The sequence below is a fragment of the Mastigoproctus giganteus genome, chromosome 12 (assembly GCF_048544385.1).
Source record: "Mastigoproctus giganteus isolate SK-2022 chromosome 12, ASM4854438v1, whole genome shotgun sequence".
Classification (NCBI taxonomy): Eukaryota; Metazoa; Arthropoda; class Arachnida; order Uropygi; family Thelyphonidae; genus Mastigoproctus; species Mastigoproctus giganteus.
The window spans coordinates 112,992,806-113,017,078 of NC_143586.1; the positions used below are offsets into that span (position 1 = coordinate 112,992,806).

Here is a 24,273-nt window from a genome sequence, read left to right on the forward strand (position 1 = left end):
GTACTCAGCTGAATATCATCATTCTTCTTTTTCTTGGTGATTCCTTTCTACTTCTCTCTCTCTCTCCTTTCTACTTCTCTCTCTCTCTCTCTCTCTCTCTCTCTCTCTCTCTCTGTACTTGGCACACCCAGTACCCTGGGTCTGCCAAGCCCATACTCACCAGATGTGAGTCCCTGGGGTTTTATTGAATCTACATCAGTCATCATTCTTCTTGAAACAAGTAAATGTATGCTTGTGCACTTGATTTGAGTAAGACATCGGAAGATCTGAAGCATCAACACTACACAATTCATCTATTATATCTACAGTCTTTGGCATATCTTCCAAAACCAATTCTTTAGGATCGTTTTGTAGCCACAGCAAAATGTGAGCATGCAGACTGCCTTGATGCTGGAACTCTATACGCTTGAAGAAATCGATTACTTTGAATTTCTAAAAAAGATTCTACCTTTTTGATTGCAATATATGCATTATAACGTCAGCTACCTTATTGAAATATATTACACATGTGACTGGAATCTCATTGACTATCTTCATAAGCTGCAATGCTGTCAATTCTTTCATTGGTTCGTCAACTTCTGTATCTTTGCTCTGTTTAGTCTGTGAAGTGTTTACAAGAGGCCATGTGGCCAGCGAACCTCCGTCGCACTCAATGTCAGAAACATGGTCGGTTTACCAAGTTGTCTGATCATAGCAAAGGCATCTTTCTTGCGTTGAGACCAGTAGTGTACAGAATTTGGAATGGATTTGAGAAATGACAAGTTACGTTCAGTGCATTCTTCAACAAATCTTTGGTCTTCTATCATTCATTGTTTTGTTCGAAGTTTCTCCGATGCATTTGAAAGTGGAATATAAACCTTCGGTTCTTCTCAAGCTTAAAATTTTCATCATCATGTATAGAATATGATGCGGCATTACTGCTCGGTGATCTTTTCGTCTTATTTTCCTAATTGCCATCATAAACGGAGTATCACATCATCCATCTTTAAATTTACGTGAATTGCCTAAGTATATTGCTAGAAACGACAGTTCTTCAGCAAGTTCATCATAAACTGTCGACATCGGTTGATTGTGTTGTCCAGGAGCACTTGCATGATATTTGTCTTTGTTCCCAAGTAAAGTGTGTTGCTGTGCCATAGGTAATTCGATGTCTCTTCTCTACATTATCTACTTGTTCGCTATTGGTAACTCTCAATGAAACTGTAACAAGCAACTGACAATCGACTGTGAGGTTATAACATTTCTACAGAGGAATATTGATTAAATACCTTAACCACGATTTGACCATTTCTTTTCTCACATATCCTTGCAGGTAAGTTGATTTATGAATCAAATGCTTCTTGATGTGAACATTGAATGCATAATCGGTCAGCTAAAGCACGAGGCAACTCTCTAACCATATCATTCACGTCAACTGGAACATTTATGACTTGTCTGACAATACAATAACTGCCAGTTTCATATCGCAAATGTCGCATCTGCATGAATAGTAATCTAGCTGAAACCAACGCTTATATAATCGAGTGGCGGTAAATTAAATGGAAATGGATGATATATCAAGCCATTGGACTTGGATAATGACAGTAGATTTCCTGATTCTCAGCTTGTGAAGCATGCATTGCAAAGCATAAACGATGCCAAGTTCTCTGCTTCTGGAAATTCATCTTCAAGAATTTGCATATGGCTTGGCTTTGATAATCTGAAATCATTCTGAAACCACAGTCTGTCACAAACACTGCAGACGTATCCGAACGAGTTGTTCAAAAATGTTCTTTCAAATTCTTTTGAAGCTAACATATTACACTTTTGACGATCTTCATTCGCTGATTGCACAGTTCTTTTTGATGTTGATGGTGGACATCTGCCTCTAACTGATCTTGCTAGCATTTATGCTTACAACTTTTAAGGGCACAAAAGGTGATATAGTTGTACACGTTAGCACTAATGATATTAAGAGTAGGAGACCGGCGGAATTACTTAACAAGTACAGGTCACTGTTGAAAAAAAAGCTGTGAATTAGGGTTGAATTTGAAAGTGACGATAGGAGGGAGTATATGATGAGAGCCCTGTCGATCAATTCAGCCCTGGAAAGATTGTGAAAGACTCAAGGGGTAGAATTTTTTTCAGCCTGGTCTGTACTTGATAACAGGAGAGACTGCTTCTACAGGGATGGGATACACTTAAATAGAAAGGGTGCAAGAATGTTTGCTGATGCTATCGAGGCAGTGTTCGGTGGGTCGGAAAACTGCTAGATTGGGGGGATACAAGGACTAATAGATTAACAGTAGCCACTGGCAGAGGTGAAAGTGATTCTTGCACTGCTTCTATTGAATTGAGCCGCAGCCTGGAAAATAAGCTGCAGGATATTTCAGAGACTGCTGGGAATCATTGGGGTACAAGTAAACACATGGGTTGTGTTAGGGTAGCTAAGAAAAAGAACAGGTGCATGTATACTTGCATGTACACCAATGCTAGGAGTTTAGTAAATAAATTTGATGAATTTGAGGTATTGCTCAAAACATCAAAGGCAGATATTGTGGGGATTTCAGAGACATGGTGTCACACAGATATAAGGAATGCAGAACTGGAATTTGGGGAATACAATATCTACAGAAAGGATAGACAGGATAGGAAGGGAGGAGGGGTTATTTTATATATTTCTTAACTAATAGCATACTATTAGTTAAGAAATATATAAAATCCAAGGAAGTGAAGCCAGTCGACATTGCTGGGCAGTGCAGTGTCGAGTCAGTTTGGTGTGACATAAGCATTGGGAGATCAAAATTGAGAGTAGGAGTGTGCTATAGGCCTAATGACTCTGATGAGTATAATAAGAAACTGTACAGGGAAATAGAGTGGGCCAGTAAATCAGAGAGTCTTCTAATGGGGGATTTTAATTTTCCAGATATTGACTGGAATTTGGAGCCTGGTCACTCACACACTAGCAAGGCTTTTGTGGATTTATTGGATGATTGTTTTCTACATCAGCATGATCGGGAGGCAACTAGAGGGAGTAATGCTCTTGATTTGATTATCAATAGTGGTTCTTCATGCATTAAGAATCTGCAGGTAAATGAACCACTAGGTGGCAGTGATCGCAGTGTGCTGAAGTGGGATTTACTCAAAGAGGTAACTACCATTTGGGGTAAAGGGAAGGGTTATTGCTTTCGTAATGGCGACTACGATGGACTGAGACAGTATTTAAATTCTATACAGTGGGACCAACTGATGTTACCAACAGCAAATTCAAAATGGGAAGCATTCAAAGAACTTATTTTGGAAGCTACTAGGCTTTACATACCAACTAAGAAATATTGTTCAAGGTTTAGGCCTAAGTGGATGTCAGATGAACTAATGAGACATATGGCAGAGAAGAAAAATGCATGGGATACATACAAATTAACACTTGACACAGAAGCCTATGATAGATACAAGTTGATCTGTAACCAAGTTACAAAGGAGGTTAGGCAGGCGAAGGCAGATTACGAGAAATCTTTGGCAAGGGATGCAAAGAAAAACAGCAAAGAGTTCTTTACTTATGTAAACTCTAGAAGGAAGGGGATGAATCAGATTGGTCCACTTGATATCGATGGGTCAACTGTCGATGATCCTGCTCAGGTAGCTAACAAACTAAATGAATATTTTGTGTCAACATTCACACATGAGGAGTTATTCAGTGAGAGGAATGCCAGAGGTGTATTCAACTCTGGCAGTAAGCTAGAGAACCTTGTAATAACTGAGAGTAAAGTGGAGGAGAAATTGTTGAAGATAAATACAAGAAAGGCACCTGGGGTGGATGGGATCTATCCAGTTATATTAAAGGAGGCAGCAAAGGAAGTAAGCAAACCCTTAGCCATAATTATGAGAGCTTACTTGGACTTAGGGGAAGTACCCATGGACTGGAGATGTGAAAATGTGACCCCAATTCACAAAGGAGAATCAAAGGGCGACACAAGTAATTATAGACCTGTTAGTTTAACTTCTGTTCCCGGAAAATTAATGGAGGCACTGGTTAAAGAAGCACTGCAGGATCATCTAGACAAGACTTCAGTTATAGCTCAGACACAGCATAGTTTTGTTAAGGGGAAGTCTTGCCTGACCAATTTGATTGGATACTATGATGCAGTCACAAAAGAACTGGATGCAGGGAATAACTTTCATATTATATACTTGGATATTAGAAAGGCTTTTTGTTGCATTGGAGGCAAATTGCTGCTATGGATAAAGGGATGGTTAGGGGTAGAAGACAGAGTGGTAATCAATGGACACTGCTCATCGTGGACTAATGTTATTAGTGGAGTCCCTCAGGGTTCAGTATTGGGTCCATTATTGTTTTCTGTATTTATAAATGATATTGATGATGGTATATCAAGCTTAATGTCAAAGTTTGCTGACGATACGAAGGTTGGCAGGGTTGTCAAGGACACTACTGACACTATGCTACTGCAACAGGATCTGGAAAGGTTGAGCAGATGGGCTGAGAGGTGGCAAATGAAGTTTAACATTGACAAATGTAAAGTACTACATATGGGAAACAGCAACCCCAGAGCAACGTATCAACTCTGTGGTACTACACTGACAGTGGTAAAGAATGAAAGCGACCTGGGGGTGGTTGTGCAGGCAGATATGAAGTTTTCTGAGCAGTGCAGACAGGCTGCAAGAGTAGGTCATGGTGTATTGTCGATGATATATAGGAATTTTTCTAGCAGGGATAAGGAGGTGATTATTCCCTTGTACAAATATAAGGCAATGGTCAGGCCACACCTAGAGTACTGTATACAAGTCTGGAGGCCTCATTTCAAAAAGGATGTAGAGATGCTGGAACGAGTACAGAGAAGGGCAACAAGATTAGTGAATGGAACAAAGGGGTGCTCTTACGAAGAAAGGCTTCAGTTTTGCAAATTACAGTGTCTGGAGACTAGGCACCAGCGAGGTGATCTGATAAAGGTGTATAAAGCCTTGAATGGGATTCTTCCTCTTGCTCAGAATAATCACCTGAGAGGGCATAAATTCAAATTGAGTAAAGACGGATGTAGGATAGACGTGAGGAAATTTGCCTTTAGCCAGTGGGTGGTTGGTTGATGGAACAGACTTCCATCCCTTGTCGTGGAAGTTGATAGCCTAAATAAGTTTAAGGCTCAGCTGGACAGGTATTTCGAACGAACAGAGGGATGAAGTGGAAGTGGTTATTTTTTATTTATTTATTTATTTTTTTTTTTTTTGGCTGATGCTGCATAAGCTTGCTTTCTTGCATCAAATGCCTCTACTAATGCTAATGCTAATGCTAACTCTCTCTCTCTCTATATCTCTCTCTCTCTTGCGTTCTGCCACCGAATTTGGTGCTTGCTTTTCAACGTTTGATTTGGGATTTTGTCGAAATCTTTGAACACATTTAGTTGATGTAACTTTCAGTATCGTCACAACTTACTACTGAACGTCATGTTTCCTACTGAATAATTTTGTCACTTACTGTTTATGTCTGTCTATCATAGTTTAGAAGTTATTGAAAGTGAAAGTAACCAAGGTGCAACTTCAAATGACCAAAAAGTGAACTTGCTCAGAATAATCACCTGAGAGGAAGTGTGTGTGTGTGTTGCATAATCTATAGACCAGAAGATTCTGAAGAATATGATGAGAGTCTTTACATGCAGTTGGAATGGACAAGCAAGTGTGAATGTCTTATTATGGGTGACTTTATTCTGCTCCAGACTGATTGGAATAAGTGGGAGTAAGGAAGCAACAGAGTTATGTTGTTCAAAATTCTGTTTTAAATTTTTTAAATATTCGATGTTTACCAACTTGATCAGGATGTTTCACTTTTAAGTGATCTAAAAGTCTTGATCGTTTCAAAGCCTCATTTGAAAAAGAACTATTACATGTAAGACACATAGGCTGTCTTGATTTGAATGGGCTTTCAATAAAACCATAAGCTAGATCCAGATACTGTTGACACTTTTCCTTTTCAGCACTTGACATAGATTGATGATGGGATGAATTACATAATAAAATATTAAAATAAAATATTAAATAAAATAAAGCATAATAAAATATAAACTATTTTTATTTGACTCTCGTAGCCCATGTCACTCACAAAAGCACTGTGGATCAAAAATAAACAGCTTCCACAAGGAAACAAATCCATACTAATTGTTGCTTAGGAAGTAGAAACAATAGACTGAAACATTTCCTCATCTCATCCATGCCTCATATATTTACCAATGAAACAAAAGAATAAATAAACCAATGACGCTCACCACACTGCCGCCAAGGTTGCAGCTGTCGGAAAGGTGCAAATGCCAAGGATTGCAGAAACATTACCTCTGGAAGCACTTAGGCATTTAATGCCTATTAAAAGCAAAGGTGGTTGAATTAAATCAAACCACTATTGTCCTTTTATCAAAATTTCTCACTCACTCCTAATAAAATATAATATACCTCTATGTTAAAAATCAGTTTTCTTAGGGGGAAAGAAAACCCAATAAGAGAAATTAAATATTAAGGAATAAGATGTCATCAAATAGAGTTTAACTTAGGAGGGCCACAAACCATTGTAATCCCATTATGTTTTTTGCCCCCAAAAACCAATTTTTGCCTCTGTTCAGAATCCCTGATCTACAGCCATTCAATAACAAAGTTGGATATATAGCATAAACCATTTAACCATGAATAATATTCTGTTTACATGAGAATTTATAAACTTTACTGGTACATTATTTCGCAGTAGTTTTTTATTAGTTTTTTTTTTTATAAATTCATCTGTAGTATAATTAATATTATTACAGATTTTAATGACGATCAAACATTGTAATTTAATAAGATTTCTATGAATCTTTTTAGAACTATTAGAGTTCAGATTACGAAAACTGTTGCTTGGAAGTTGAAAGCTTCTCTTTTACTTTTATCATAAATTTTTATGATTGTTGTTATCATGATATTTTGAAGTGTGTGTGTGTGTTGCATAATCTATAGACCAGAAGATTCTGAAGAATATGATGAGAGTCTTTACATGCAGTTGGAATGGACAAGCAAGTGTGAATGTCTTATTATGGGTGACTTTATTCTGCTCCAGACTGATTGGAATAAGTGGGAGTGAGACTCATGGTTGTGAAAAAAATAAACTGGATAATTATTATTTGTATCAACATGTTAGGGAAAGTACCAAGGATGAGAATATCCTTGACCTCATCATTACTAAAGTTTCAGATGACATCACAGTGCTTAAAGTACAGAAACCATTGTGAAGCAGCGATCATGCAATCATCAGCTGGATGATGAAGAAAGTTGTTGCAATAATTAAAGGTAAAGGCATAGGTTCAGAAGAGGAGAAAACTTCAGAACAGGAGACTTTGAAAATTTAAGGCACTGTATGGCACCTGGGAACTGGGAAGGTTGTCGAGGGATGGTGAATACATTTGTATGGAATACTTTTAAGAAAATATTGCAGAAAGAGGATGCCGAAATGGGTGATGGCAGAGCTGACTGATCAAACAGAGAAGAAAAAAATAGTATGGGACAGTTACAGAGTGATGAAAAGTACTGAAACCTACAGAGGTACAAGTTTAGCTGTATTAGTACCACAAATAAGGTCAGGGAGATCAAGGCTGCATATGAGAAAGCATTGGCTAAGAAAGCAAAGAATGGGGACAAGGAATTTTTCATGTATGTGAATACAATGAAGAAAAAAGCGAATCAGATTGGACCATTGTGTACTGACTGTGGAGAAAGTCTTAGACAACCTAGCTTGATGTTGTGGATGAAATGAACAGGTATTTTGCATCTGTCTTTACTGAAAAATGACCCTTTATGCTGAGAAGAGGCTGTATGAGTGAGTCTGAGCCATATGAAATTAGTGATGTTGTAATTACAGATGATTGTTTATTAGAAAAACTTTTGAGCATAACGGCAAGTAAGGCTCCTGGTGTTGATGGCATATACCCAATAGTTTTGAGAGAGAGCATGAGGGAGTGTATTGAACCATTGAGGTTAATTATGAAGGTATCTTTGGACTCAGGAGAGATTCCTTTGGATTTGAGAATGCAAATGTGTCGCCAATGTGTGTCGCCTGATCAGTATAATTAGAAACAGTACAGGGAAATAGAGTGGGCCAGTAAATCAGAGAGTCTTATAATGGGGGATTTTAATTTCCCAGATATTGACTGGAATTTTAGTTGGTCACTCACACACTAGCAAGGCTTTTGTGGATTTATTGGATGATTGTTTTCTACATCAGCATGTTCGGGAGGCAGCTAGAGGGAGTAATACTCTTGATCTAATTATCAGTAGTGATTCTTCATGCATTAAGAATCTGAAGATAAAGGAATCACTAGGTGGCAGTGATCACAGTGTGCTGAGGTGGAATTTACTCAAAGAGGTAACTACCATCGGGGTGGCATAGGGAAGGGTTTTTGCTTTCGTAAAGGTGACTACGGTGGTCTGAGACAGTATTTAAATTCTATATGGTGGGACCAACTGATGAAGTTACCAACAGCAAATTCAAAATGGGAAGCATTCAAAGAATTCATTTTGGAAGCTACTACGCTTTAATTACCAACTAATAAATATTGTTCAAGGTTTAGGCCTAAATGGCTGTCAGATGACCTAATGGCAGAAAAGAAAAATGCATGGGATACATATAAATTAATGGGTGACATGAAAGCCTATGATAGATATAAGCTGGTCTGTAACCAAGTCACATAGGAGATTAGGTAGGCAAAAGCAGATTATAAGAAATCTTTGGCAAAGGATGCAAAGAAAAACAACAAAGAGTTCTTTACCTATGTAAACTCTAGAAGGAAAGGGATGAATCAGATTGCCCCACTGGATATTGATGGTTCAACTGTTGATGATACTGCTCAGGTGGCTAACAAACTAAATGAGTATTTGCATCTACATTCACGCATGAGGAGTAGCACCTCTGTAGCCAGGTGGGAAGGAGCAGCAGTGCGTAGCACACGCTTCTTGATTAGACCCGGGGACCGAGCCCATCACCACCAAATACAGAGGAAGCGGAAAGGTCAGGGAATGACCACCGCATATCCCCGGAGCAATATGGCCTTAGTTGCTAATGCTCCTAAAAAACCAAATAACAACAACAGCATGAGGAGTTATTCAGGGAGAGGAATGCCAGAGGTGAGTTAAACTCTGGCAGTGAGCTAGATGATTTTGTAATAACCGAGAGGAAAGTGGAAGAGAAATTGTTGAAGATAAACATAAAAAAGGCACCCGGGGTGGATGAGATCTATCCAGTTATATTACAGGAGGCAGCAAAGGAAGTAAGCAAACCCTTAGCCATAATTATGAGAGCTTCCTTGGACTCAGGGGAAGTACCCATGGACTGGAGATGTGCAAATGTGACTCCAATTCACAAAGGAGGATCAAAGGGCGACACAAGTAATTATAGACCTGCTAGTTTAACTTCTGTTCCAGGAAAATTAATGGAGGCACTGGTTAAAGAAGCACTGCAGGATCATCTAGACAAGACTTCAGTTAGAACTCAGACACTGCATGGTTTTGTTAAGGGAAAGTCTTGCCTGACCAATTTGATTGGATACTATGATGTAGTCACAAAGGAACTGGATGCAGGGAATAACTTTGATATCATATATTTGGATCTTAGAATGGCTTTTGATACTGTTGCACATGGAAGACTGCTGAACAAATTGGAGCAGTGTGGCATTGGAGGCAAATTTCTGCTATGGATAAAGGGATGGTTGAGTGGGAGAAAACAGAGAGTGGTAATCAATGGACACTGCTCATCGGGAACTAATGTTATTAGTAGAGTCCCTCGGGGTTCAGTGTTGGGTCCAATGTTGTTTTGTATATTTATAAATGACATTGGTGATGGTATATCATGCTTAAAATCCAAGTTTGCAGATGATACAAAGGTTGGCAGGGTTGTTAAGGGCAGTAATGACAGTACGCTGCTGCAATAGGATCTGTAAAAGTTGAGCAGATGGGCGGAGAGGTGGTAAATGAAGTTTAACATTGACAAAAGTAAAGTACTACATATGGGAAGCTATAAATATATTAAATAATAATGAAAAATAAATTCAAATATCTTATAAATATATATATTATTGCAATTTATAACATAATATTGTTTAAAACTTTTAAGAAAAAATGACAAACTCTTAAACACTAAGTAATAATATTATTAAAAATAAAAAATCTGCTTTATCCAGTCATCAATCAAGATTAGCTCTCTGTTTCTCTTCAGCATATATACCTAACCAAATTAATAGCCAGTGAATGTGTATAAAATATATTGTGAGCCAGAAACTTAACACTTTTTTTCCCTTAGTTCCTTAAATTTGCCAGTTTCAGATTTGCTGTTCGTAACCATTTTCGAGTGTATGTCACCTTCCTGCATCTCATGATCTCCGCAAAGATAATTTTGAAAAGTTTGAAACCTGTCAAAAATTTTGTAAAATTTCAAGTTATATATTTTTGTAATCTTAGGAAAAATTATGGATCTGAAAATTTGTGGATTATTTTACTTAAGAGAAATGTAATAAATTAACTTCTTTCAAGCTTATAGAATTCTTATTAGATTTCAGGTACCAGTCATCATTAGAATTTTATTCAGCACCAAAATTCAACTATCATGTAAGTGTTTTTTTTTTTTTTTTTATGGCTGTTTTGTAAGATAATTTAGATGAGCAGAAATATTAAAGTAAAAAATTGTTAACAAAAGCATTACAAAATTATTGCAACCATGAAAGCCATATAACAAAAAATATTGTGTTATTTATTCTATAGCAGATTAGATGCAAAAAGGTACAATTGCAATTAATGGATTGGGAGCAGCAAAATAAGTAGGGCTACTTTACAAACTGTTTCTTCAGACTAACAGTTCAGTTGTAGAAGTAGCCATCTGTCTTGAAACTAACGTATGTTCTCCAGTTCAGGGTTGTCCCCACACACACACACACACACACACACACAGGGCCCCAGGTGCCAAGCATTCCGTGACCAAGTGATTTCTCTGCATTCCAAAAAACGTTATATCCAAAGAGCCTTTGAACAAATTATATTTCGTTCCAACTACCGTTTTCTTTATTTATAAATTACTGCAGCACTTTCACACTACGAGAAGTAGGCAAAGGCCCAGAAAGGGAAGCCACCTTTCTGTTTCTATTTCTAACAGTACTAACCAAATAACTCAGCCGCCTGGTCACCTAGTGGCACTGCTCCTGCCTCCCCGTGCCGGGGCCGGAAACCTGGGAGGTAAAGCAAACCCCCAGGGCCAAAAGGAGCAAAACATGGAATATGACAACTTCCCCCCGATTAAGACTGCAAATCTGAATAATATGGATTTGCATCAACCTGATATTAACTCTACCAATCCAAAGAGACTGAAGACGGATACTCCTCAAATTGAACACCCAAGTTTTCTGATTCTTCATTCACTGACAGCCATTTCTCATTCAAAAATGTCTTGAGAATGGTGAGACAAATAAAATCTGGCGACCTGCTTGTAGAGACCACAAGCTCTAAACACTCTGAGTCTCTACTTAGACTCAACTCATTTGGTGGAATTCTAGTCAAGGTGTCCCCACATGCCACATTAAACACATCCAAAGGCGTAATTTCAGAGTGGGACCTAATGAATGTCTCAGAGGAAGAAATTGTTCAGGAACTGCAGGATCAGAAAGTCACACAGGCCCAAAGAATCATGATGAAAAAAGATGGCAAGCTAATTCCAACTCGGAGCATCATACTAACATTCAGCTCACTAAACCTACCTTCGTCAGTGAAAGCAGGGTATTTGCATTGTCGCATCCATCCATATATTCCAAACCCAATAAGATGTTATAAGTGTCAGAAATTTGGACACTCACAAACAGTCTGTCGAGGTGACCCAGTATGCCCAAACTGTGGATCGAAAGAGCATACCCAAGCTGATTGTAATGCCCAGTCTTCTCTTTGTTCCAACTGTAAAGGCAACCATCCAGCCTTCTCCAAAAATTGTGAACAGTGGAAATATGAAAAAAAAATCCAGAAATACAAAATAGAAAAGAAAGTCTCGTTCCCAGAAGCACGAAAGCAATTGCAACTACAGATGCCTAGACGTACATATGCCGAAACCTCTAAAAAATTTCATTCAATATCCATTCAAACTGACACATCAATTCCACCAAACATCTCTATTTCTGAATGGGCTCGATCTTTGCTCTCTTCTGTACCACAATCATCAAAGCAACATATTTCAAGCAGGGCTAACAACATGCCAATCACCATACCACCTGCTGTCCATGCAGCCCCTGTAATATCCGTTCAAACAGAGAAACCAGATCCCATTAGCAAACGCCGTCCTTATGGATACCAATGAAATCCCCAGTCAGGAAGAAACAGAAACCATTCTGGAGATCCATTCAGAAGATGAAATAGACAAGAGACCAGTTTTCTCAAAAAGAGATAAAATTAAAATTGACGGCATCATACAGACTTTTAAAAAACAGACAGACTCAGCTCCTTCATCTAAATCTAAACAATGAACAACGTAGTCCAGTGGAATTGCAGAGGCTTGCGTAGCAATATTGATGACATCCAGGAAATAATTAAACGTCATAATCCAGTTGGCATCTGTTTACAGGAGACATATTTAACTCCTAACGTATCTCTCTCGATCAAAAATTATTCTCTTTTCAGAGAAGATAGACCGCTTACAAATAAAGCTCACGGTGGGGTTGCTATTCTCATAGATTCACGAGTCCCTTGCAGACGTATTCCTTTGCAAACCTCTATTGAAGTGGTTGCTACGCGAATAGCAATTGGAGTCACTATAACACTTGTTTCTATCTATCTACCGTCCACTCAGCCTTGCAGTATTCATGAACTTGAAGATCTAATACTGCAGTTGCCAACTCCTTTCTGTTTATTGGGCGATTTCAATGGACACCATCCATTGTGGGGCTCTCCCAATGCAGATGGACTGGGACAACTTATTGAAATGCTCATTGACAGTATCTTCAAACAGGCCTACGGGGCTGGGAATTTCCATACTATAATAATTAATGATAAACACCAGCCAAGAAATTGAACTGAAAATTTACTATAAAATAAAATAATATACAGTGAAATGTGATGAAAATAAAAACACTGATTAAATTATAGTTACAATATAATTTAAAATATAGTTAAAAGCAATAAAATTATTTAAAATAAACTGGGTTAAAAGCGATAAAACAATGAAACCTGGAGCTTTTGGAGAACTGCCATCTCCTTCTTCAACAGCATACTACTAGTGCTAAGACACGTCCTTAAGTAGCAGGTCCACGGCACTCATGCACGTGATCATCAGACACATGATCTACATTCTCCATGCACGTATTGGAAACGGAAGTGGCTCGGGAGCGTGTCAAACAGAAACGGTCATCCCTTCTGAGGACAACTGCCTCAAACAGGGGATGTAAACGGATCCCCCTGTCCCTATTAATTGTATTGTGACTGGATGAACCGATTCGCAAGCTCTCGAGCCACTTGCGTTTCCAAAATCCATGGGCGCAGTCAGTAATGACCGTGTCTTCAGGGGAGATCCGATGCTGCTTTTCCCAGAAATGCTCTGCCACAGCAGACCTCGCACAATTAGCAGTCTTGATAGCGGTCGTGTGTTCCCCCAGACGGTCCTTTAAACGTCGCCCCGTTTCCCCCACATAACACTCCTCACAATCCGGGCACTTAATCTCGTAGACCACATTGCTAGTATGGTCCTGGGCTACGGGATCTTTAACTTGGGATATCACTGTGTGCAACCTCTGACCCGGAAGTTGCACACAGCGAGTCTGGCACTCCCGCAATGCCTGTACAATACGTTCTGAAAGGCCCGGATAGTAAGGAATGTATGCAGTAGCCACAGGGGCAGGCGACTCCCTATGATTGGACTCAGCCCTATGAATATATTTGTCCAAGACCCTCTGGGGGTATCCACATTTCCTGAGGTCTGCCATGACTTTGCAAATTTCTATTTCCTTTTCTTCAGGGGTACTACAATGGGTCCCCACCCTATTCAACAATGCCCTGGCTACACTGTTCTTATGATGACAAGCCTGTGCTGAGCTATAATGAACAAATTGGCCACGGCGCATAGGCTTTCTATAGATCGTTGTTTTTAATCTAGATCCATCTCTGCTCACCAAGACATCCAGAAACGGGAGGGACCCAGCTTCTTCCACCTTCGAGGTAAATTGTATAAATGTGGAAAAGCTGTTGAGTAAATTGAGCACCTCATCTTCCTTTTCCTTTTTTAAAATAGTGAAGGTATCATCCACATATCTCCTCCACTCGCACATGGGGAAATTCAACTGATGAAAAACCCTAGTTTCCAGTTCCTCCATTGCCAAATTGGCCACAATGGCACTGATGGGGGAACCCATGGCCGTGCCATGGACCTGCTTATACATAACTTTTTGAAACACCATGGTAGTGCTTGCGAGGCAAAATTCAACACCTTTACAAATATCATCAATGCTTAGTGAAGATCTAGCACTAAAGCAATCATCCCGTTCCAAGGCCGATCTTACACAATGCACCCCATGTTCAATGGGGATACATGTGAACAAGGATACCACGTCAAATGAAATCATGAGTTCGTCTTCACCTATAGATTGGCTTCTTATAAAGTTCACAAATTCCTTGCTGTTCCTGATTACTAAACTGGAGCGTCTCACTATAGGAGAGATGACACCAGCCAAAAATCCAGATAAAGCATAAGTGGGACTACCCACAAATGATACTATAGGTCTCAACGGAATGCCCACCTTGTGCGTCTTTGGGAGGCCATAAAACCGAGGTAATCGACAACCTGAGGCATGAAGAGACCAATAAACTTCTTTGGTTATTTTACCAGCCTTATGCCATCCCTGTATGATGTTGTTGACTTGTCTCTCCAAACCAGCTAACGGATTTCGATGGGTAACTTTATATATGTTGCTATCCTGTAAAAGATGCAGAGCTTTTGCACAATAATCATCCTTATTCAGTACCACTGTGGATCTGCCTTTGTCGGCAGGTAATATTATGATATCCTCATCTTTTCTAAGTTGTCTTAATGCTCTTTCATGTTTATGACTGAGATTAGAATGTGCTGTCCTGGTCTGACTCAAAATAGCCGCAACCCTAACCCGTATCTCATCAGCTTGGGTAACAGGTAACTTGTTGATGACTTTTTCCACTCCCATAGCTATCTCTGCAATAGGAGGTCTGGCAGGAACCATAAGGTAGGAGGCATAAGGCTGGTAAAATAACCAAAGAAGATTATTGGTCTCTTCATGCCTCAGGTTGTCGATTACCTCGGTTTTATGGCCTCCCAAAGATGCACAAGGTGGGCATTCCGTTGAGACCTATAGTATCATTTGTGGGTAGTCCCACTTATGCTTTATCTGGATTTTTGGCTGGTGTCATCTCTCCTATAGTGGGACGCTCCAGTTTAGTAATCAGGAACAGCAAGGAATTTGTGAACTTTATAAGAAGCCAATCTATAGGTGAAGACGAACTCATGATTTCGTTTGACGTGTATCGTTGTTCACATGTATCCCCATTGAACATGGGGTGCATTGTGTAAGATCGGCCTTGGAACGGGATGATTGCTTTAGTGCTAAATCTTCACTTAGCATTGATGATATTTTTAAAGGTGTTTAATTTTGCCTCGCAAGCACTACCATGGTGTTTCAAAAAGTTATGTATAAGCAGGTCCATGGCACGACCATGGGTTCCCCCATCAGTGCCATTGTGGCCAATTTGGCAATGGAGGAACTGGAAACTAGGGTTTTTCATCAGTTGAATTTCCCCATGCGCGAGTGGAGGAGATATGTGGATGATACCTTCACTATTTTAAAAAAGGAAAAGGAAGATGAGGTGCTCAATTTACTCAACAGCTTTTCCACATTTATACAATTTACCTCAGAGATGGAAGAAGCTGGGTCCCTCCCGTTTCTGGATGTCTTGGTGAGCAGAGATGGATCTAGATTAAAAACAACGATCTATAGAAAGCCTATGCGCCGTGGCCAATTTGTTCATTATAGCTCAGCACAGGCTTGTCATCATAAGAACAGTGTAGCCAGGGCATTGTTGAATAGGGTGGGGACCCACTGTAGTGCCCCTGAACAAAATGAAATAGAAATTTGCCAAGTCACGGCAGACCTCAGGAAATGTGGATACCTCCAGAGGGTCTTGGACAAATATATTCATAGGGCTGAGTTCTATCGTAGGGAGTCGCCTGCCCCTGTGGCTACTGCATACATTCCTTACTATCCGGGCCTTTCAGAACGTATTGTACGGGCATTGCGGGAGTGCCAGACTCGCTGTGTGCAACTTCCGGGTCGGAGGTTGCACACAGTGATATCCCAAGTTAAAGATCCCGTAGCCCAGGACCATACTAGCAATGTGGTCTACGAGATTAAGTGCCCGGATTGTGAGAAGTGTTATGTGGGGGAAACGGGGCGACGTTTAAAGGACCGTCTAGGGGAACACACGACCGCTATCAAGACTGCTAACTATGCGAGGTCTGCTGTGGCAGAGCATTTCTGGGAAAAGCAGCATCGGATCTCCCCTGAAGACGCGGTCATTACTGACCGCGCCCATGGATTTTGGGAATGCAAGTGGCTCGAGAGCTTGCGAATCGGTTCATCCAGTCACAATACAATTAATAGGGATGGGGGGATCCATTTACACCCCCTGTTTGAGGCGGTTGTCCTCAGAAGGGATGACTGTTTCTGTTTGACATGCTCCCGAGCCACTTCCGTTTCCGATACACGTGCATGAGTGCCGTGGACCTGCTACTTAAGGATGTGTCTTAGCACTAGTAGTATGCTGTTGAAGAAGGAGACGGCAGTTCTCCGAAAACTCCAGGTTTCAATGTTTTATCGCTTTTAACCCAGTTTATTTTAAATAATTTTATTGCTTTTAACTATATTTTAAATTATATTGTAACTATAATTTAATCAGTGTTTTTATTTTCATCACATTTCACTGTATATTATTTTATTTTATAGTAAATTTTCAGTTCAATTTCTTGGCTGGTGTTTATCATTAATTTTTATAGCTCATTGACAGGCAGAATTTAACCATCCTAAATACTGGTTCACCAACTTACATCCATCTCCAAACAGGAACTGTGTCCTCAATAGATCTATCTATCTGCTCTCCGATCCTTTTTCCTTGTATTGAGTGGACAGCTGTGGATGATCCACTGAACAGTGACCACTATCCACTAATCTGTAAAATTCAAACTTCACAATCTGTGACTTCAGAAAACTGCATGAAATAGATATTTTCCAAGGCTGATTGGGCAAAATATGCTTATAATGTATCCTTTGATAATCAGATCATTGAATCTTGTCCAATTGACATAGTCACCAGCCATATCACTAAACAAATTCTAGCACCTGCATCTATTGCTATCCCACAGTCACAGTCAAGCTCCCGTAGATCTATAAATTATTCGTGGAATGAGGACTGTAAAAGTGCCAAAAAGAAAAAACCGAGCCTGGAATATATTCTGCAAACATCCTGCTACCAATAATCTTATAAATTATAAAAAACTCAGTGCCAAGGCTTGCCATATCAGGAAGAAAGCAAAAAGAGACTCCTGGGTCCAATTTGCAAATTCAGTTAATAAAAATACAGATTCTAGAATTATATGGAGAAAAATAAAACAATTAAATGGCAAAATTCCTCCTCCATCCTCCCCAATTTTCAACTGGAATGGACAGGAGCTGTGGACTCCTGCAGAAATTGCAAATGCTTTAGGCTGTGTATTCTCACAGCTGTCTGCATCGACTGCATACAACCAGTCATTTCAGAAGATTAAAGCTTCGGCTGAAAAATCTCGATTGAACTTCAAAACCAAATCGTGTCTATCACATAATCGGCCCCTTACTATGATTGAACTTCAAGAAGCTATATATACCTCAAAGAACAGTGCTGCTGGTCCAGACGGAGTGTATTATACAATGCTTAAACACTTAGATAACAAAGCATTATCCTTGCTGCTGACTTTCTACAATCGTACTTTTACTGAACATTCATTCCCCACATGCTGGCATCACTCCTATGTACTGGCAATTCCCAAACCAGGGAAAGATCACTCTATCCCTCACCACTATAGATCTATTTCTCTTACCAGCTGCTTGGGTAAAAACCTGGAAAAAATGATACACTGCCGACTGACCTGATATCTTGACTCCAAACATCTAATATCTGATAGCCAATTTGGCTTCAGGAAAAATCGATCATCCCTGGATTTCATGGTCAAAGCTGAAATGAACATCAGAAATGCGTTTATCCGAAACGAGCATCTCATTATGGTATACCTTGACATAGAGAAGTCCTTTGACATCACTTGGCGTTTTGGCATCTTGAAAGATCTGCATTCCCTTGACCTCAGAGGCCACTTACCATATTTCATACAAAACTTCCTTCAGCATAGAACTTTTCAAGCCCGCTATCGGCAAGTCTTCTCGCAAATCTATATACAAGAGGAAGGAGTCCCACAAGGCTCAGTTCTGAGTTCTACCTTATTTGCAATAAGAATAATAATATAACCAAATGCATACCATCCCTGTAAACACATATCTCTATGCCGATGACCTGACTGTTTCCTGCAGTTCACAGAATATGAACTTCATCAAAAGGCAACTACAAATCTCTCTTAACAATATTGAACTATGGATGACACAGAATGGATACCGGCTATCACATCAGAAATCTAGTGTCATTCATTTTTGTAACAAACAAAAGATGCATCCTGAACCAGAGCTTCACTTAATGAATCATCCTATATTAGTCATGAAAAGTATTTGCCTCCTGGGCCTCATTTTTGATAGTAAGCTTAATTTCTTAGAACACATCAAATACCTGCGGACTACTTGCCAGAAAAAAATGAATATACTCAGAGTTCTTTCTTCGACAACATGGGGTGTAGATCACTATACCCTGCTTCAATTGTATAGAACTCTAATTAGGTCTCATCTTGATTATGGTGCCCCAGTCTATGACTCTGCCAGAGAAAGCGTGCTTACACGCCTTGCACCTATTCAACATTCTGCCCTCAGGATTGCTACAGGAGCATATAGGACATTGCCAGTACAAAGCCTTTATATTGAAGCCCATGAAGTTCCACTCTGTCTCAGAAGAAAGGTGTTACTTCTGAATTATGCAGCTAAAATTCGAAGCATGCCTACCCATCCAATTTGGCCTATACTTAGTGATCCACAGTAAACCCAGAAGAAATAAACCCAGTGCAGTTCAGCCTACTGGTATCAGATTACAAGCACTATCAGAAACTTGGAATGTCCATCTCGAAAAAAAAAGTCCTCCAAGATCCAACCTGTTCAGTCGCCCCCATGGGCCTATATTAAACCATCCTGCGACAATTACTTCTTAAACTGGGGTAAGCATTCCCTGGCAAATATAAATATACAACAACTCCATACTGCTCACACAGAGAATTATCCTCTTTTTACAAAAATATATACCGATGGATCAAAGTCTGATAGTGGAGTAGGCGCTGCAGCAGTTTTCCCTTTTAACACCATCTCTGTATCGCTTTCCACTGAATGCAGCAGTTATACAGCTGAGTTATTTGCCATCAAGCTTGCCATAAAAAATATTCTCCATTTGTCCATCAAAAAGAGGATAATGTATATGGACTTGCAGAGTGCACTTATAGCCCTACAAAACCTCACCTCACCAAAGAATCCTTTAAAAAAAACTATAAGATGTACATTGATACATACTCAGGAATGCCAGCTAGTAATCTTTTGCTGGATCCCAGGCCACATTGGGATATCTGGAAATGAATGTGCAGACTATGCCGCCAATCATCCTTCTAATTCAGATTCATCATGTGCTCTCGTTCCATATGCTGACTACAAATCTAATATACAAAGAATATGTAAGGAACAACACTTATATGGCAAAATAAAACAGATAATAAGCTCTTTCAAATAAAACCAGATCCACAGTTATGGGCCTCTAGCTTCTGGGAAAACAGAAAGGAAGAAGTAATCCTAGCCAGAGCAACAATTGGTCACAGTCACATTACCCACCTATTTCTCCTCACGGGCAATGATCCTCCTCAGTGTACACACTGCAATTTTCAACTCACAATGAAGCACATTCTTGTTGAATGCACCTTATACTCGCATGCCCGGCAACTCTCATTCAGTTTTCTTCCTAATCTTAAAGAATCTTTGAAGCTCTGTCATATCATAGGTAACAATGCCAACCCCACAGAATTTTTCTCATTTATTAAATGGATAAACTTATATGATAATTTCTGACTGTTTGCAAAACAGTCATCATGAGTATCGTCCACATCGCCGATAGGTGCAATATGGCCTGAGCAGCCTTTGCGCCAAAAATAACAACACACACACACTGAGTGATGACTGAATTATAACCACCGCTATGAAAACTGAATGCAACCCGTTGACCACATGAGGTTACGAGAGTGCACAGTTAGTCCACCTACGTAGCATAGATAAGATGTCAGTAGTTCAGTAGGTAGTAAAATTCCGAGCGTGATTGGTAAAAGGAAGGATTTATCGGACTTTGATAAAGGACAGATTGTGGATGCTCAATGAGCTGATGCCTTGATTTCCCAAATGGTTGAACTGGTGGGGTGTTCGAGAGCCGCCATAGTTAAAGTGTACCAGGACTGGCGTCAAAATGGTCAAATAACGACCCGACAGCAAAACTGCAACTGTCAGCGAATTGCTGATGTTAGAGATGAGCGCCGCGTCCGACGACTCATACAGGCGAACAGCACTGTTGAAGAGTTGACTACCCGATACAACATGGGCCAACCAGAAAAATATCTGGCATGACCATGCGTCGCACGTATGAGCTATACTAGCAGATGACCCCTACGGCATCCTCTCCTAACCATGGTTCATCGGCGTAAAAGACTCGCCTGGTGCAAAGAGCATGCAAGTTGGACGTTAGAAGACTGGAAGAAGGTGCTCTGGTCGGAAGAGTCACGTTATTTAAACTCCGGGGGCTCACATCTGGTGAGTATGGGCTTGGCACACCCAGGGTCCTGAGCTGGATATCATCATTCTTCTCTTTCTTGGTGATTCCCTTCTACTTTTGACTCTCTCTCTCTCTCTCTCTCTCTCTCACTCAGGGTAACTCGGGAACTTTTTTTTTTTCCTGGTGCAGCATAAGCCTCAGGCTTCCTTGCACCATATGGCTATTAATAATAATAATAATAATTTACTCCACACCATGGACGGTCGTGTACGGATTTGGAGTCAACAACATTAGTCTCTTCATCCATGATGCATGGTATCAAACGTGTAGGCTGTATGAGGTGTGGGGCATGTTTCACTGGCAGGAACTTGGACCCCTAGTGCATGTGGAACAACGTATCAGTGGTCTCCACTATTGTCAACTGCTTGCTGACTGTATGCACCCCTTACACTTTTTCCTGAATGGCAATGGTGTCTTCCAAGATGACAATGCACTGAGCCATCGGGCACTTGTGCAGGAGTGGTTTGAGGAACACAGTTCTAACTTCCAGCATATCGATTGGCCTCCAAACTCCGCCGATATCAATCCCATAGAGCACTTCTGGGACACTATGGAAAGGTATATCAGGCATCTGGATACAGCAGTCACTTCCATATTTGCATTGCTGACTGCATTACACACACACACACAACTTGGTTGGCCATACCTCCCGAATGCTTCTGACATATTGTTGGTTCAGTGCCACGTTGAATAGCTGCTGTACCGAGGGCAAAAGGAGGACCTACTAAGTATTAGGTAGGTGGTCATAATTCAGTGATCACTCAGTGTACAGTCAGTCCTCGTATAGCACGATAGTTGTGTTCCTTGAAATCTTCGTGCAATGCAAAATTGTGCAATATAAACAGGCCTATGGGAAAAATAGGGTTAGATGCCGAACACCCAAGATTGAACACACATTTTTAACCAAAACATTACCAAACACAATAAATAATCATAATAAAATATGTAAGTATTTTATTACGACTATTACGTAATAAAATATTGCTAATGCTTTTGCTTCTATCGTAAGCAAACTTGTTTTTTGTTTGATTTTCTATCCAACAGCCATTGCATCTCTTCCAATTCTTTGTCTTAATCTAATGGATTTTAATTACACTTTGAGTTGTTCCTGCTATGAAAGTTGTTTTTATTTTCTCTGCATTCTTTGTAATTCTCAGTGTTGCCTCATTTAGGTCTGTAGCACGTGCAATATCACATGGTCTTTCATTTCGCTCAAAGCGTTTCACAGTTTCGTATTTTTTCGCTATTGACAGTGGCGGAATGGCCATAAGCCTTACTGGGGGAAACCCCGGTGGGCGGAGGCTGGTGTGATTTTGGTCATAAACTGTAGTATGAGGCCACTATAAATTTTCCCGGGTAAGAATTTTGATCCAGTCCACCTCTGTTTATCAATATTGCTTTTCTTTTTCTCTCTGAATCTGCAGTGTCTTCACCAGGACGCTTTCTTTTCACACCTTTTAAGTATTTTACTAATTTTTAGGGAATAAAGCACAATTACAAACGAGGTGGCATGCTTGATAGAGAGAGAGAGAGAGAGAGAGAGAGAGAGAGATAATCTTTAATGCCCTTCACGGCCAAAAAGCCAGGGGTTTACATTTTTACAACCTCCCGCATCTTCCGGGAAAATAGAACAATTAATTTACAAAAACAGGTAATTTTACAAAAGAAAACATATTTTATACAAAGGAGAGAACTCCTTACGAGAGTTAGGTCTGATTGAGCTGACTTGACATCGAGATAAGAGCACCAGCTCAATCAGACAGGAACAGATGCAAGGTACACATGTCAATGCAGATTAGTCCTACTAGACATAATTTTTTTCCTGTAAGTCCGGTCAATAGCGAATTTGTTCAGGTCGGCGTCAAGTGCCTGGGTTTGCTTGAACATCTGCTGAGGGAGGAACCTGTCCGAGAGATGGAGTCGCGCTGAATGCGAGTAGAGCTCGGGATTGGCCCTAAGGGCAGCAGGGGGGGATCCTCCAGCCACAGGTATCCCAGAATGAAGGTGTTGCGATTATGCCTGTTATCATCTTGACTGTTGCTAGGAGGCGTTGGTCTTCGACTAAGGTGGGAAGCCGTGGAATCCCGAGAGAGTTGGCAAGCTGCGTGGTGTGAATCAGAGCTGGAAGGTTGTGCTTCCTGTTGGCCCACTTTAGGAGCCAGAATTCTGTGGCAAAGAGTGGTTTCTTTATTGATGGTGCCGCTGACGCCCAAATTTCAGCAGCATAGAGTAAAGGTGGAAAGATGATTGCTCTTATGTATCTCACGGTTGTCTTTTTATCTCTGATATGAAGGAGATGCTGTTTTGCTATCCACCGGAGTCTTGAAGCACGTGTGAGGAGCATGTCTATGTGGGCGTTGAATCGAAGTTTGGAGTCGAATACAACGCCCAGATCACGATGGCTGGATGCAATTGGGATGAGGGTGTTGCCGACCGAAGGCTGGAGAGAAGAAGGAGTTTGCTTCAATGAATACACCATGAATTCGGACTTAGCAGGATTGATCTTGAGCCCGAACTGGCAGAGGTAAGATGTGACTGCAGTGAGAGTGTTGTTAATTTCGGTTTTTACCAGATCAAGGTCTTGACCAGGGATGATGGGAGTCAGTATCTTGATATCATCTGCATAGCTCAGTAGACATCGAGAATGTGCAACCAGTGGGAAGATAATAGATGAGAACAGAAGGCCGGAAAGTACCCCTCCTTGTGGGACTCCTGCGGTGACGGATCTAGTAAGGGTGCGATCTCCTGTATGAAGCTTTATAACTCTGTTTTTCAGAAGAGAGGAGAGAAAGCATAATATGTTCCCTGTGATCTGGAAGTGGCATTTCAGGAGAGTGAGTAGTTGGTTTACTTGGACGGCATCAAATGCAGCCTCAATGTCTAAGTAAGTCACAGCTAGTTCGTGCCTTTTCTCGAATGCTGACAAGATAGTATTCGTTGTGGCTAGCAGATTTGTGATCGTTGATCTGTTTGGAAGGGAGTAGTGAATTTGGGCTGGATTACTGGGCATGATTTGCTTGGTGAGGATCGGGAGTAAGGTCTTCTCCAGGAGCTTCAGCAGGCTGGAGGAGTTGGAGATGGGTCGGAAATGTTTAGGTTTCGATGGCGACTGAACTTTGGCTAAAGGTTTGATAAGATAGTTTTCCCATTGCTGTGGGAAAATCTGGTTCGAGAGTAACTGGTTGAAGATAATTAAAAGTGGCTGAATAATGTACGGACTTAGGCATTTGAGCATGAATT

General features: G+C 40.3%; 1 protein-coding gene across 5 annotated transcripts in view; it reads left to right on the forward strand.

Annotated features, from left to right (window-relative positions):
- Positions 1–24,273, forward strand: part of LOC150077345 (C2 domain-containing protein 5) — a 992,151-nt gene that overhangs the window by 913,172 nt on the left and 54,706 nt on the right. For all 5 annotated transcript variants that reach the window (XM_090386765.1, XM_090386767.1, XM_090386764.1 and 2 more), the window contains one exon: positions 10,550–10,605. In XM_090386765.1, coding sequence (XP_090242891.1) covers positions 10,550–10,605 — 56 coding nt within the window. Of the gene's footprint in view, positions 1–10,549; positions 10,606–24,273 lie in introns of those variants that run through there.